Below are 17,335 nucleotides of genomic sequence, written 5' to 3' on the forward strand. Positions count from 1 at the left end.
AAAGATCCTTTGACTGAACGGTTCTTTGTGGAGCCCAAAATGGTTCTTCCATGGCATCGCTGTGAATAACCTTTTAAGCACCTTTATTTAAAAAAAGTGAAGAAAACAAAGAGTACTGTTTGAAGAATGGGACGTCTTTCAATACCTTTTTGTGTATTTCACTAACAATGGTTCCGTTGTCTGTTAATAATATAATTTGTGTTATGTTATTGTCTCATCTCTCAACTCAGCTACTAACCATACAGCAGATGGTCAAAGTTTGAAGTAACAGACCGCAGCACTTGGACAAAGGTAGACAAATATTTGAACTTCAAGTCTTTATTTAAGTATAAAGCATTACCTTGCTAATAACAAATCATTCTTTGCTGAAAAACAGCCATTCATGTTCTGACTACAATATGACGTGAATTAATAAAGAACTTTACACAGAATCATTATTGTCACAAGACACCTGCATGTCGTCACAGGAAAAAGCTGCCCTTAGGATGTCATCTGGGTATTCGGTTTGCAGTTATCCTCCAGACTCTTAGGCAATGATGTCATGTGGCCAAAAGAGGATACTTACAAATCAATCCCATCACCACGACACCAGACAGTGGCACTTAACCCAGATGTAACTTAAGAAACTTGCTCTAATTTAACCAAGAGGAGGTGAAGAGACATTTGTATAAATTTGTTCAAATAAACCAAAGACTTGTTATGATTACAAAATAATCATTTTATTCAAGGGAAAATAAAAATATGCTGCGAAAATTACAAACCATGACAAAAAAGGCATTTCACTGTTTGTGGAATGCTTCAAAATATCCCTCAGTTCTCCAACCATCGTCTTGTGAAATACAAAGGCAAATTGAAAGATGAAAAAGCTGTAAAAATTTGCATATTTGACTGATGATTTCGATCTTAAAAAACATGTTATATTAATATCAACATATGTACATCTTGTATTTGAAGTTTTATGGCACTGGTAAATGTTTCACGAAGGAGGGTCGTCGCCATGAATAGCCTTATATTTAGCCATCTCTTCCGGGAAAACCTTCCCCAGCTCAGAAATAAGCAGGCTTTTAAATTTCTGAAAAATACAAAAGAAACCACAGAACACAATATGAGGGTGTGTCTTTTATATATTATTCCCACTGCCCACAGTCTGTTTGCCAGTATCTGAAAAACAGCTTGATATACTCACCTTTATAAAATGCAGTTGGCAGTTTAAGGTACAGATTTTTTACTTTATCTAAAGGTATACTTACATGAGACTAGCATTACTTCAAAAATAAAAGCTTTATTATTTATAAAAAGAAAAAAGAAAACTGCTACCACTTAAAATCCATTTGGTTGTTCAGATTGCAAACGCTCGACCAATACTCACCGTCATGGTGTCGATCTTTCCTTTGACCTGTTCATTTTTAGCCAACGCTCTCTCCAAACACTCCTTGGTATAGAGTTGAGGGTTACGGCCCTGATCAATGTATCTGTGGGCATGGTTGAAAAATCAATAGTGATAATTCATTATTATGCAAATGTGTGATATCTAATCGTCCTCAATCATGACAACATTGTGTATTGCATGGTTACTGAATACAAAAAAATATTGAAGTAGTATGAAACTAAAGAACATTTATGAATAATATGTAAATAATGCATGCGTTGTAGTAATATAGACATTACTGTTAAAAGACAGTAACGATTTTGTTTGCGTTAAATATTACAAATGACTTACTCGAACACCTCCAAAGGTACATTGATATCATGAAGCTGTTGTCGGCATTTCTCAATGTCTTGTAATCCGGTTATCATGAAGTTCCTGCAAAAATAAATAACCTGATTTTCAATGACGAACCGATTTGCTCAACCATACCGTTAGTGAGCTAAACAACAATCACTGCAGCGTCATGGACAACCAATAATAGTTTTGCTATTTTTTGTATCGATCGTTATATTTCTGAATACTGTTCTTGTTTAAGAAAACTCACAGTTTCTGATTCAGTCCCGTTTGACTACTGGGTTGAAAATCGCTGACGATAATCCCGAGTTGACGAATGTTCTCGATGAATTTCTCGAGGTGTTCCTCTAGATTATCAAACTTCTCCGCCATGTTGGCCTGTGTTTACATAAAGTTAAGTATGCGATGAAGTTAATCGGGATGAAATTATAAAAGTATTAACAAAAGACGGGCATCTGTTCGCGTTACGTAGCTCCCATGACAGCGTCCTGCTTTACGGCAGCATTGTGACCAATAGCGTCAGAGAACGCACTGTTACCTTGGTAACATACTACTTCGTTGTGCTGCAAATTGTTTCCGATTGCTGCAATGACTCTGTTGCACAACGTCACGAAAATATTGGAAGATCTACATCGTTTCCTCTAAACAAACATTTGATGTCGTTCCTCTAAAAATGCAACACACATATGATATATAACAGATAATTAAAATGATTGCACGTTACTATACACATGTATGGTTCGTTTATACAGACAAAAACGCTTTTTTAAATAAACATTTAACCGTTTTCTGCTAAGCTGTTTTTAATACAGGGTCTGAGTAAAGGGGGATTTATTAACACATTGGCACAACACAGCTGATGCATCGGAAGTCCGACCCCCATTCCTCCTATGCACATTAGCGCAAAGACGCATTATTTATCCCCCACCGTCTCCCGATAAGCCCCGCCTCCTTTGGCAGAATTGGTTAGTAATGCGCATGCAGCCGAACGGTGATTGGACAAACGGAGAGTCAATAACGCAGCAGTCGAACGCCAGGGGGAGGGGGTCGGTTCTAGGGCGGGACTTACGAAATACGGGTGGGAAGAAAAACTAACGCGTGCAAGACGCTCGATTACTCATTCCGTCCACAGGTACAGCGGATGCCAGCCGACCCAAGGCGCTCCGCTTCTGCTATTCTTGTATGTGTGTGTGCGAGCACACTCCGTGCCAGCTTATCGGACCGGTTCATTTTGAGCAACATTACAATTGCAGCAGCTGCGCTTTCATCAAAGGCTTTGCTTCATAGGGACTTATTGGAGTAGACTGGCGCACACCATCTTTGCACTTCTGTGGGTATCATCAGATGTTTTTCACGACTTGGTGCAATCGGACGATTCATCGGGGTAAGTCTGCGGAGAAACAGCACGATTAGTTGGTGTTACAAATGATGAGATAAAGAGTAACACTGTGTCCGTCGCATATGGGAGCGTTTTGCATAGAGTCGACCATTTCCAGACATTTACCTTTAAATATGCGTGTTGAATGTTTGTGCAACATACTAAAGGCGTTATAAATAATCGCACTGCTCTTGTGTTTCAGTGCAGTCGTGCGGAGAAATGATGCATTGAGGACGGGCTGCTGTGCGGTCATATCTTCCGAGCTTCATTGCGCGCATCTCGATCGGGAGAACTGTAAATATTCCGTGCAGAAAAACGCAATGGCGACTCTTTTGCGCAAAATCGGCCTCATTCGCCTGCACGACCGCGATACGGAGGACCCGAAGCATCACCACCAGGGCTCACTGAAAGGGACTAAAGGGAGTCAGAAAAACAACACGAAGCACTGCAACGCCAGCAACGAGACCAACAACATCCTCAGCACGCCAGAAATCAAAGCCAAGCGCTTCGACGTGTCCGGTAAGGACAAGGCGGTCGCCAAACAGGACAAACCGAGCAAGGACGCGAAGGAGAAACAGCAAACGGGGGGCAGCAAATCGACGAGCGCATCTATGATGCCCCCGCTCGCGGCGAACCGACAGCACTGCACCCAGGTGCGGACGCGGAGACTGATGAAGGAGCTGCAGGAGATCCGGCGGCTAGGTGATAACTTTATAACGGTGGAGCTGGCGGACGATAACCTCTATGACTGGAACGTCAAGCTGCACCAGGTGGACAAGGACTCGGCGCTGTGGCAGGACATGAAGGAGACCAACACCGAGTACATACTGCTGAATGTCACCTTCCCCGACAATTTCCCCTTCTCGCCGCCGTTCATGCGCGTCCTCACGCCGCGTCTGGAGAACGGATACGTGCTGGACGGCGGCGCGATCTGCATGGAGTTATTAACGCCCCGCGGCTGGTCGAGCGCGTACACCGTCGAGGCCGTGATGAGGCAGTTCGCTGCCAGTCTGGTCAAAGGACAGGTGAGAGTGGCACGTGCGCGTTGGTTTCTCCGTCGTTTTTCTTGACGCCGTCCTCCATTTTTTGCATCTGTGTACAGGTGATGCTTCGCCATCAATAACCAAGCAATACATGGCAGCTCGGTGCAAAAACATCAATTTAATAGGCTACTAAGTCCAGGTATCCTATTATCGTCCATGTTGCATATTGCATGTGAATGGAATGGCATAGCAATGCCAGTATAATTCCCTTTACAAAAATGAACCATGAATATTCTCGAAACCATGTTTTTCGTTGAGTAGTTACTACACTTGTACAATAATAATATAACCATGGTACATTTTCATAAGGGAATATATTCCTTATTACAATACTTACAATGAACATTGCAAGGAAGTGTAATGGTTATTTCATTATGTCTCATTGCATTATATGCAGATCTTTAAAGGGACTGTTCACCCAAAAATGAAAATTCTGTCACCATGTACTCAACCCCCTAATTGTTCTAAACTGTTTATATGTCTTGGTTTTGCTGAACACAAAGGAAAGATATTTGGAAGAATGTCAGTAAACAAACACTTCTCATCCCCATTTACCGCTCTAGTAGGGAAAATAAATACCATGGGAGTCGATGGGGGTTGAAATCTGTACGGATACTGGCATTCTTTAAAGTATCTTTATTTTGTGCAGGTTTGGATTTGGAACTATGAGAGGTTTAGTAAATTAAGATAGAATTTTTGGGTGAACTGTCCCTTTAAATACTTTCTTATGCCTTTCAAATAGTAAATTCAAAAAGGAAGACTCCTTATAATATAGTTCATTAAAACCCATGAAGACGCTAAAATGAATTATTCGATTTTCCTGGGGATTAGAGTTTTTTATGGAAATGACATCAAAGGCATCCCGCTATTGTTTCAAGCCAGAAAACCTTATTCTGATGCAATGTTTAGGACCAAATGAGTGATGCAGTAGTTTTAAGACAAAGATCTGTAATCTTCTGCTATTTTTAGCACCATATGGGCTCTTCTATTGTTTCAAGTATAAAGAACCTTAATCTGATGCAATTTTAGCATCAAAGGGGTTCTGCTATTGTTTCAAGCCAAATAACCTTAATCTGGTGCTATTTTAGTCGATTTCTCTATAGGGAAGCATGCAGTCTTAATTTGTAATGTGATCAGATTGGCTACATAGATAGATCACGCTGTTCATTAGATGGTACCGCTCTGTGGATGACTGCAGGCACCAGCGTGGATCATGAAAATGGTTGCAAATCCATATCCAACGTAGAAGCCAGCCATTAATCAACTGCTGTAAATTTAAGAGAAAGTGCCCATTCGGCTTCTCTTACCTCGACATGTCAGAAGCTCTTAAATGGCAAATTCACGATGAGCCTGAGGGCGCAGTGACTGGATAACCATTTTTCCTCAATGACCCCAAAGCACTCAAGGGTAATTACCATTTTAGCTGCTGACACAACACACCCCCAATTAACATGCAGTGATTGTGTGAGAAAAAGAAACGATGGGCCATGTTTCATCTTTTACCGCAGAGCATTAATGGATTATCGTCCTTGGATCTAATACATTAAATGTCAATAATATTTCAGCGTTTTAATGAAGTCTCCTGCATTAGTGCTGTGACAATTTAAAAAACGAACTGAAGTTTGTGCTCTGGGGGTGTAAACTGTTTCTGTATACAAGTCGCCAGTATATATTTAACTTTTTACTGTAAATCCAAAACATAATAGAAACACTATATCATCCTACAGTGTTTGAACAACCGCAGACTATTGAATATAAAATAATCCAAATGATTGTAAATGAAAGGACCTTAAGGGGTTAGTTCACCCCCAAATGAAAATTCTATCATCATTTACTCACCCCCTTGTCATTTCAAACCTCTATGATTTACTTTCTCCTGCAGAACACAATAGATGATATTTTGAAAAATGTTGGTTACTGAACAGCGGCCGTACCCATTCACTTCTATTGTATGGACACAAAACCGACGCTCTCTTTGTCATTTTGGCGTAATCATGCCATAATAAATCACGCACAGGCATCCGTGTGGTGCTATGGTGCATAGGGCAACGCTGTTTACCCTTATCTGGCACATGTTGGTTACGTAAGCTCCCAGAATGGCCAACCCTGGCCATTGACTGATCTGCGTTCAGAGGATTACCCATCAGCCACTTCACACGGGTACCGCTCGATGCCGGCTACATCAAAATAGCGCAGCCAACGCCGCCGATGCCTTTGGCACACTGCAGGGTATATGCTTATGCGAATAACCTGTATTCACATTGACATGACTCCCCATGCGTTCCCCTCTTCCTCTCCAGAGCTCGTGTGTGAGATCTCATGTGTGATGGAAGCGATTTCCAAGAGAGACGGTAAACACAATAAAGCTTAATTAAGGCTCCATTGGTTCCTTTTAATCCAAAAATCACAGGCTTTTCTCTGGGAGATTGTGCACCCTCTTCTCAATAGCGCTCACGCTGTTACTTCAGGGCCATTAGAGCTCAGTCTGACCGATAGAGCCAGAGGCAAGAGAGAGTTATTTCTGTCTCGCTGTCCCTGCTGTCTTACATCAGCACTGGCACTCGACCGACCTCAGTCCTGGGGCATCGGAAACTAAATCCCGTGTTTGCTCACTTAGTGGATGCTGGGTCGGCGATAGATATGTGTATCTCATGCGTAGCCTGCAGTGGCATGTCATTTATATGATAATGCTTCAGATGCAGAAAACTGATGCTGCTCCTAAAGGGATAGTTCACCCAAAATGATAAAGTTTTTATCGTTTGCTGTTTGACATGCTAGGTAGAATGTCTTTGAGCTCTTTTCTAAACAACAGAAGTAGATAGTGGTTTGTAATGCCAGGTGTATAAACGATTTGTAAAAGTAGTCGATCCCACTCATTATACAGTATAACACTTTGCATTGTTGAGTCAAATCTTATTTGTGCTTCATGTTTCTATTTGTAACACATATTGTGTTACAAGCCCTGTCTGGCGGTGGTGCATGTTGATGTACGCAACGTGCTTTTTAATGAGGGTCGGGTTCAAAACTCCAGGCCAGTGGACTCCGGTTTTTAAATCTATTTTTAAATCATCATCGTCCACAGACAATGAAGTAGCCGGCTGGATGTCCATCTCATCACTGGAAGTCTGCTGAAAATATCCAGTGCCAAGCAACACGAAGCCCCCTGCCAGCGTTTTGATCCTCTGATCGTCCAAGTCACTGCTTCGTCCGCTCTCCAATTCCTGTCCCCCATCTTAAGTTGAGGAACTCCCACCTTGTTCTATCATCCTGGCAACTTTGCGAGCTCTTCCCCTGGTCATTCTGGCCACCGACCCCTGGTCCTCAGAGGCCCTCCTCGAAGATGACGATGATGATCTACCTTTCTCATTTCGCTTACTAGAGCTTCTGTCTGGAGGCGTGGTTTTCACCAGAACAAAGAGTCGCTGCTTCCTGACTTGTTGGTTTACCTCATCCCTGTCCTCGCTGCTACCCACTAGACCCTCCTCCTCACTGTTCCCATGGCAGCAGCAGTCTGAAGAAGCACTTCAGGCACCTCATCCGAATCATCTTCAGCTAGACCAGCATGCTCAGCCGCTGGGCTCACAGTGGTGCGCAGATGGTGCTGCATGGTTTTCACGCATGGGGAGCGTTAATTGTCTTCTGCTAATGAAAACAAACTTTTTGTGTCAGTCTTGTCTCCTGCACTGTCGCCTTCATTGTAACCCTGATTGTCGCACTCTTTAGCATACCACAGTAAGTCTCCACCTCTTCTTCCTCAATCGTTACCTCGATTCAACCCTAATGTCATCCCCCTCTGCCACACATTTCTCCAGTTCTCCATCTGTTATGCTGCTCTCTCTCTTTCAGCTGATGGAGGGATGGAAAGAGAGGTGGAGCTGATAGTTCCTGTGCAGACTAGTTTGACCACTAGCTCTTTAGTGAGAGCATAGTTCTGTGACGGCATTGACTTTCTCCGTTTTGCCTACCCTTTTGGCTTATTAGTTTCTATAGCAACACCGCTGCAATGTTTTACTCCGGTCAGCTCATGGTCCACGGCTTCCTGTAATGCAATGTTGGCTACTTGTAGATCATCCAAGACAGCACGAAACATCCTCAGCTTCCCAATTCGCCTTTCTTCCTCCCCTGATCCACTTGGAACGATTGCCTTGAAAGAGTGGTTCAGAACTGAAGTCACATCTACAAACTTGCATTCATTGGTAAAAGTCTGCAGAGGGCACCAGTCTTCCTCCTGGCTTCTTTATAAAGGGCACTTCGTGATTACCCTCGAACTGAGCTTGGTTTTTGAGCCTGTTCCAAGTTGTCCAGAACCAAGTCGCATGCCAATACCAGTTCCACCAATGGCTCGGGACTGCACACATAACAGTACCATTTCCTTTCTTTGTCCAGGATACTGGACAGCTTATTTTCCTCCCCAGGCTACACAACACACATTTCTTACAGAAGGCATTGCTTATCACATCCTCTGCTCCACTCTCAGACGAAGCATGATACTCATTCATCCCACTGTGTTTTATGACAACAGTATGTTTCCTTCTTGAATGACCTGAGGATGACAGTCCTGATGTCGAGGAGGTGTGGGCCTCCTGAGCAGCAGGACTGTCATGTTTAGGTCGTTCAGTGAACGGTTGTCAAAGAAAAGGTAATGGCATTTTCATTTATTTGAATGCCTTCCTTCAACTTCTTAATAAAGAGAATGTCATTCTGGGATACGTTTGTGTTCTCTTCTTCAGTACCTTTTATGATCATACTCAAGAACACGAATTGTATTACTCTGTGTAATAGAAGGAAGCTCCTTGACTGGAGCACGATGACACAACCTGCTAACTTTTAGATGAATCAGAACAGCCTACTATACTTAATTTTGAAATGGTTATTTTGAAAAATTGGAAAATGTGCAACCACGAATAGTATATTACATTATTCAATTTGTTTTATACACGGGATGCAATTCTCAGTAAAATGTATGTCTGGACAGCTTTTCTGAGACATAAGAAAGTAATAAACATATTAGATGCGAGGTAATATTAAAGTACAGAATAGTAAATAAAAGGCATAATAAAAAACTGAAATCCTTATAGAAATAGAAATGTAGATAAAAAGATTCTAAATAAAAATAAGAATTTAAAACTAGGAACCAAGAGTGTAAACAGAATATTAGCAGGGATCATTTACATTGAGCACTATTGCAAAGGAGATGATTGCCTTCGACTTAATATGATTATACATTTTTAGCCTAAAGATATATGAGTCATATGGACTACTTGTTTAGAAATTCAGAGGTTTAAAGTGTAAATTCTGCTCCTGTAGATCAACTGGTAAAGCAATGGCAATAGGTTCAGATCCCATGGAAAACCAACTGAAAATTTGTGTCATTTTGGATAAATGCATCTCCCAAATGCATACGTGTCCGTATAATTTACCATCCACTTTTATTTAAAGGGAACAGTCATCATTTACTCACCCTAAAGTTTTTCCAAATCTGTATACATTTTATTTTTGTTCTGAATGAACACAGAGAAAGATATTTGGGAGAATCCTTGTAACCAAACAGTTCTTGGCCACCATTGACTAGCATAGTTGGAAAAGGCTTTATACATTCCTTTGTTCTGTTTTGAAGAATTCAGGTAATCACTATTGTAATTTTTCCTACTATGGTAGTCAATGGTGGCCAAAAACAGGTTGGTTACATTCTTTTTTGGTGAACTGTACCTTTAATGGCAACAAACAGTGCATTTTGTGATTTCATGTAAAAATGAGGCAAGTAATCATTAGTAAATAAATATAAGTTTTTAGATAAATTACGTACAGTGACATTAAATATGCACATTTATTGTATGTTCTAAGACCATATTCAGTCTCTTTTTTGGTTATTCACTACAGTGGCATACTGCATCTTACTGTCTCACTTTGGGTTAGAAACCTCTTTCCCATTGTGAAGGCGTCTGTTAGGTCATGCCTGGTTGTTTGGCTGCCATTTTGAGCATGCTAGGCCAAAAGTGCTTTCTCTTGTCCTTAGCGCATTGGCAGAGCGTAGATGAAGCTTTAGAGGTTGGTGAGTCAGAGACATGGCTTATCTTAACACCTTGATTCAACACTGTGTGTGAGGCACTAGATTTCTGTGTGCACCGTGCAGCATTAGGTTTATGTGTTTATTATTTTACTCTTATACTGATCAAATGCAAGTCAACATTAAATCCACATTTTCTCTTTTTATGTCTTTAATATGTGGTCTTGCCTTTGTAATTATTTATGTAATGACTTAAAATGACTTTTCTTTTCATGTGACATTCTGGAAAGGACGGCCCACTTTCCCCAATGCATTTTCCGTATTGATAAGCTTTGCATTTTTGCACTTCCAGAATTTCCAGTTCTGCTCAAAGAAACTTCACATCACAGATGTAAATGTATTTTACGTTGACTTTATCTAAGCAGGGTTGTTTCTTAACCTTTGAAGGAGTCTATGATCACTGGTTCTTTTGACAAAAGGGAGATACATTGTCAAATCTTGATACATTCACAAAGACGTTCCTTGAAAATCCCTTGTTATGCTTCATAAGGATACCTCAGTGGAAAAAATATAATATAGTAGAACTAGATCTTTTTACTGTGAATGCACCATTGCATCACTTTTGTTACGAATGTGTCTTACCAGTAAAAAGGATGAACCCTATGCAGCTAAAGCTTGTTTAAATAATTCAGCCTGAGGTTTTGTAAAGCACAGCTTCTTGATTCACTGTGTCTTCAAAGCTCAGAGCAGTCAGCTTTGAAATTGGAAATTGAGAAACCATTGAAACTGGTGCATCCTACCAGCATTATTTCACACCACAATCATTATTATGCAGTGCTACAATCGTGCAGTTATTTGCAAGTACTGCATGTCCGTTATGTAATATATATGAAAAGAACTGAGGAAAACAGGTAAATAAGTGTCACACTCCCACACACTTCATGCCTCGATTTGTAATCCTCGTACATTTAAGAAGTAAAGAATAGCAGTGATGGACACTTCTGTAGCGGATAACATTGCATAGCTGAGAACCGTTCAGGTTGAACAAAATGTTATGAATTGCTAATATGTTATTAAGACTTTGAAATGTATCCCCAAGTCTTTATTCGCCCGTGACCAGAACATCGCTTATATCATTTAATTTGTTAATATTTAGTATTGCAGAGACAGTCTATTGACTGGCAGCAGAAATATATTCTGGTCCATTCTACAACGTTATAGAAGAATTGCACGTTTACACAGAAAGAGTCCATCTGACATGTCAAACAAATCACAACTTTCATTTGTATGACACTTAAGCCCGTCAAACCTGATACTGAATATTAAATCATTATTATATTATATATTAAATATGTAATTGGAAAAAAGAATATTACATACTAAGGCCGAAACAGATGAGCTACAGTAGGCATGGGCTGGTATGAGATTTTGATGATATGATAGTTTTGAGCAAAATGGCAGCTTTAAAATGTGTTTTTTTAAATGCCTGGGTAAAAGACCTGCTTTTTCCAATTTAACAATTTTTTTTGTATTTTTAAGCAACAAAAATATTTGGAACAATCGTAAACATGTACAGTATTTCAGGTTAAATCAGTGGATATATAAATGTTAATAAATGAAATGCAGATGAGCAAACAACAAATTAAACGTAAACAAAAAATAGCACAGAACCTGATGGATTCCGACACTTTACGTCTTTGATGAGACAAATCTCATGCTTTGGGAAAGGTATTGGGATTTTAAAATGGTGAGTTTTCGAAACTGTGTTATACCTTGTAACCAGTAAGCGGCCCATGCCTAATATACAGCAGATGTGCTTGTTTACTGGTAACTAAATGCCTCAAACAAATCTCTAAATACCTTTCAAAGATGTTCCAATAACATTATTAATATAAATGTTCAGCTTCTGTGAAATGCATGTACCTATTTTATTAGATGTTTGCTATGTAATGTATTTGTTTAACATTAATACTTGACATTTTTCATGTTTTCTCACTCAATTATTCAATTATTAGTCTCTTTAAAGCTAAATCCCAACTGCAAATGTTGTGTTTTCTCCTCAGGGCCGCATCTGCAGGAAAGCAGGCAAGTCTAAGAAGGCGTTTAGTCGCAAGGAAGCCGAGGCCACCTTCAAGAGCCTTGTGAAGACCCACGAGAAGTACGGCTGGGTTTCCCCACCCGTGTCTGACGGCTGATGTCAGCACCTTCCTCGCGATCCTGACATGGCTTTTTTTAGTTGGGTTATCTTCTTTCTTCATCATCAAACTTAACCACGAGAACAAAACAAATGCTATCGCGTCATATCTCGCACATCTCGGAACATTCGCAGTCCCGTCGCCTCGACCGTTCTTCACACTTCATCAAGGTGCCATGGACACTGGCTGTGACATCACAATTGCTGGCTGTGACATCACAATTACTCATTAGCGGGCATCATTATGGCTACACGCATCTGAGGAATTTGTAATTAAGAACGACGCTCCAAGCAAACTGAAATGTGCGCCAATTCCACAACCATACTGTCTACTTGTCTGTATGTTTCCCTCTCTTTCCTCTTCCCCATCCCGGCCATCTTTTTTCCTTTAATAGCTGACAATGCGTTGCACTGAACAGCGTCAGACTTGCCCCCATTTACATGCAAATGACTTTGTTAATAGATAGGCAGATCATTACAGTACATTCGAGGTTCCGTTGTTCTCGTTTCCTCCTCTTTGGCTGTGTTGTTTTTCACGGTTGGATGCAACATGATGATTGTAATTTATGTAGAGCTGTGCTCTTCTCTTTCTCTCTATTACTCTATGCGTGTGGCAAAACGTAGACATCACTGTGTTGCGTAGATGGTCATTGATTTCCAATGGAGAAATAACTACTGTTGTTGCTTACGCAGAGGTCCAAGATAAAAAAAATGTGGTAGTGATCTGCCTCTGTTGGTCAATCTATTATTTGTTTTCGGAGAAGACCAAAAGCTCTTAATTCTGACGATTTAGATACCAGATGGCGAATGTCGACGTCCCAATGGGATATTCATGTACTGGCGAGAGAGTCACGGTTAGCATGTGACATGCATGGTGATGTTTGCACATGGGGTTAATATGAAATCTTTTATTCGTCCCCGTGGGGCACTAAACTTCGAAACAAAGACGAAAATGAGCGGACTGAGCTCTTTGTTAGCGCCAGCATAAGGACATCACTGTAACTTGGCAGGCTGAATGTCACAGCTGACGGCCTGAGCGCCAAAACCTACCAAACATCCACACAAACGTATTGATTTACTTTAATACTATTTTGGCTCATATATCGAATTCTGGGATGATTTTTCAAACCTTTCTCCGACTTTGCATGAGTCCTGTTGTGCGTTCAAACAACACCTAGAGTAAAACAGTGGTCACGAAATGGCAGACAAACCATGAAAAGATCTCATATACGTTGCATCGAGCGGGTCAGTGCGTACCTGGTGCACACTGTTGATAAAAGCCAGAAGAAGACAAACAGAGAAAGCGCGAGAGCGAAACGAGGGGGGTTCTTTGTTCGGCAGCCTTGAGGAATGACGGCGGCCCATTTAGTCACCTGACTGATGTTCCGAGAGCCGCAGCCTGACGCCTTGTTGTTTATTGACTTCTCCTTCAAATGTCAGCGTGAATCTGGAACAGCTCAGGACTGCATCTTGAGAGCTCTGTTGATTTTAGACTCCACCTATGGTGCTTTCCATACTATAAAAATGATAGGATAGATCGAGAGGGAAGATCATGTTTTAACATAACAGGTGTGTTAAAGGAATAGTTGAAACAACAATGAAGAACATCTTATTGTTTACTCACCCTCATGGCGTCTTCGATATAACACAAAAAAATACATTTAAAACTACTGACGACTGTATAATGAAAGCGAATAGGGGCTGGGGATGTCAAGCTAAATAATAGCGTTAGCATCTCCTTTTGGAACGACGTAGACAATAAAATGTTTCTACAAATTGATTGTTTTGAACTTTAATAAATAAGATGTGTTCAAGTTTCATGCAGTTACGTGGGATATTTTGAAGGTCAGCTCCAGACACTAAACAGCTCGTGCCAAAAGCTTAAAGTTCTTTGTCACCATTTCCTCGTGTGCTTTTCTGTGTAGCTGTTGTGTTTGAGTGACGGAGTGACGTTTCTTTCAACCTATGTGACAAGACGCTGCTAATAAATATATGGTATTCGAATTATAAAACAGGAAGATGCTCATATATACAATATAAAATAGCATCTGTGGGGGTCCTAAAGGAAAGACAGTCAAAACTGAAATTAGGCCGAGTGCTTATTAGCTGTTTATGCGTTTACGATAAAAAGGTTGTCAAATCCGAAAAAATAGTGCTTAAAAGGCAGTCTGGTTTTATTCCGGTCATCACAAACCAGGAAATCGTGTGTTTGTGTTATTGCCGCAAATGCAACACGCTAGATGTGGTGGCTTCTTGCAAAGTTCGGTGTCTGGTTGCAGACGGTATCTCGTATCACTAATGAAGAGCGTTTGGTCTTCCCCAGAGTCTGTTTGGACATTATTGAGAAGTGGTTGTGTGTTTTCCTATTTAGCGAGAGGAGATACTATACCAAGAACTTATTAATATAACCAGTCAAAAATATCTCGAAATTGGATGTTTTGAGGTTTAAAGAGCATCATTTTGTGATATAGTTTAGATCTGTAGTTCGCAGAAACAAAGTAACAGAGTAAATCGTCCAAATGAGTGAGACGAGTCTGTTGTATTATATCTGCATGTGGTCTGTGATTGTTAGCTAGCTAACTTGTTTTCTTTTTCTTTGGTTTTTCACCAAAAAAATGAAAGTAACGAAAAAGCGCAGAATATGCTTCTTTGTATTTTCTTTCTGTTCGTCCGAGGTTACTTTATTACTGTCCTGAAATGTCAAATTGTGTTTTATGAATGTGTTTTAATTTATTTGTAGTTTGCCAAAATGACGATTTTGAAGCATGTTGCAGGCATTGTCACTGATGATAAAAGAGAAAGAAAATAAATTAAAAATATAATATATGTACCTGAATGGAAAGGAGTCTGGTATATGTAGTGACCTCAGGCTTTCATGGGGTAAAAGGTGAAACTACGGGACAATGTGTTTCTGCACTGCATAAACATCATGCCAGGATGTGGTGAGAGCAAAACCAAACAGGAATGTGCAATAAAAGCTGTAGGTTGATTCCACCCTGCAGAACGATTTTGTGTGTGTCTTCCTTCTGTGTTTCTCTACAGCAACACAGACTGCTGTTCTGTCCAGTGGGGTGGACGGTATCAAATCACCCATGCTGGCGAAGAATAATATCTTCTCAGGAGAAAGTGCTTAATGTAATATACAGTTTCCCTCATTATTACCATATGCACATTTCCTAAGTCAAGGGATAGTTCACATAGAAAAGAAATATAATTTGTCTGCTTGCTTATTAATGTCTTTCTTTAGCTGAACACCAAAAGGTATTTTGAAGATTGTTGGTAATCATGACAGAATTAAAAAAAATCATCTGCTGTAGCCCCACTATACTAATGTGTTTCCTAATTCAGTCTCATGGTAATCCGTAACTATTTCACGAGGTGGCTAATGTATGAATTTGTTTGTTTTATGCCCAGGTGACGTCAGGTTTGCGGTGGGGCTTCTTGTTATTTTTTTGGCTGATAATACTGTTTTGTTTTTTTATGTCATATTTTAAATTCAAATGAGATTAAAACATATACAATAAATAGTCTACTTTAAGTATGCATAAACAATTATAAAAATAAGAATATATGCATTTATGTTGCTGTAACACGTTTGTTACGGAAGTCACATGTGCTTCATGTACCTACTTAAAAATATTTGTATTTTTCATCTCTTTAACAAGAACATTTTTATCACTTGCTGCTGAGATGATTCACGTGTTACATTTTAGCATTTGGTTTTATGCATATTGTCCTAATCTGCTGTTGCATTGTGGGATGCTCTTGCCTCTGCCAATGCATTAGACCATCATTGTGAATCTGTCCAGTACACAGTGTTCTGGACTGTTTTTCTGGCTTGCCTCTTTTTGCAAACTCATCCATTGAAGAAGCTGTTAGACGTGGCATTGGCATCTAGATAATGGTTATGATGTTATAAAAGCTTGCTGAAGAGCCTCAGGGAGAGAAAACAACATAACTTTGTCTACGTTAAACATGTTCTTATTTATACTGGGGATGACTCAAAATGTTTGGAATGGGGTTTGAGACAAAACTAATATTGCTTACATCATTATTGCTATTGATCCTACCCCATTGCTATAACACTTGTGTTCAAAATAATAGCAGTGTGTATAAAAAAGTGAAAAGTGAGTAAAGCTCAAAATCATTATTATAACTTTTATTTCAAAACACAAATGCATTGAGAACATGGCACATTCATTTCTAAATCGAAACATGAAGAAAAAAGTGTAAAGTTTGTTATTACTCTACAGAAAGCGAAAAAAAGGAATGTAAGGCTGTTCAAAAAATAGCAGTGTCTGCATTTTTCTTTTCAAAGTCAAACATTTACTGTATAAAATGATAAATTAAGAGTTCTTGTGAATAACTGAACTAATATTTAGTTGTATAGCCACGGTATCTGAAAATCTGAGTTTACAAACTTCTGGCAGGTATTCCAGCCCAGGACGATTGCACTACAGACCACAATTCCTTTTCATTTCTTGGTTTTGCCTCAGAAACAGTGTTTTTGATGTCACCACACAAGTTTTCTATTGGATTAGGGTCTGGGGATTGGGCTGAACACCTCATAACGTTAATCTTGTTGGGTTGGAACCAAAATGCTGCTCGCTTACTGGTGTGTTTGGGGTCGTTGTTGAAACACCCATTTAAATGGCATTTCATCTTCGGCATAAGGCAACAAGACCGCTTTAAGTATTTTAATGTACTGAAACTGATCCATGATCCCGGAATCTGATAAATAGGCCCAACTCCATAAAATGAGAAACATCCCCATATCATGATGCTTGTGCCACTATTCTTCACTTTCTTCACAGTGTACTGTGGCTTGAACTCAGTGTTTGGGGGTCGTATGACAAACTGTCTGGGACCCCAGACCCAAAAAAGAAAAATCTTGCTTTCATCAGTCCACAAAATATTGCGCCATTTCTCTTTAGGCCAGTATGTGTTATTTGGCAAATTGTAACCTCTTCAGCACATGTTGTTTTTACAA

General features: G+C 40.0%; 2 protein-coding genes across 3 annotated transcripts; one reads left to right on the forward strand and one right to left on the reverse strand.

Moving 5' to 3' along the window:
- Positions 1-305: 305 nt before the first annotated feature.
- med10 (mediator complex subunit 10) lies at positions 306-3,420 on the reverse strand. Its single transcript, XM_079484084.1, has 4 exons — positions 1,974-3,420; positions 1,721-1,804; positions 1,370-1,472; positions 306-1,072 (listed from the first exon to the last, which is right to left on the reverse strand). The coding sequence occupies exons 1-4, from the start codon at positions 2,093-2,095 to the stop codon at positions 977-979; spliced, it is 405 nt and encodes a 134-aa protein (XP_079340210.1). The 5' UTR covers positions 2,096-3,420; the 3' UTR covers positions 306-976.
- Positions 2,764-15,353, forward strand: ube2ql1 (ubiquitin conjugating enzyme E2 QL1). Of its 2 annotated transcripts, none has more exons than XM_079484081.1 (3): positions 2,764-3,107; positions 3,304-4,126; positions 12,215-15,353. In XM_079484081.1, exons 2-3 carry the CDS (start codon positions 3,422-3,424, stop codon positions 12,344-12,346), a joined length of 837 nt encoding a protein of 278 aa, XP_079340207.1. In that variant the 5' UTR covers positions 2,764-3,107; positions 3,304-3,421; the 3' UTR covers positions 12,347-15,353. The 2 variants fall into 2 exon arrangements, with proteins under 2 accessions (XP_079340207.1, XP_079340208.1); XM_079484082.1 differs by having other exon boundaries at positions 3,098-3,107; positions 3,309-4,126; positions 12,215-15,341.
- Positions 15,354-17,335: the final 1,982 nt, after the last annotated feature.

This window comes from Barbatula barbatula (assembly GCF_947034865.1).
Source record: "Barbatula barbatula genome assembly, chromosome: 21".
In the NCBI taxonomy this organism is placed as follows: domain Eukaryota; kingdom Metazoa; phylum Chordata; class Actinopteri; order Cypriniformes; family Nemacheilidae; genus Barbatula; species Barbatula barbatula.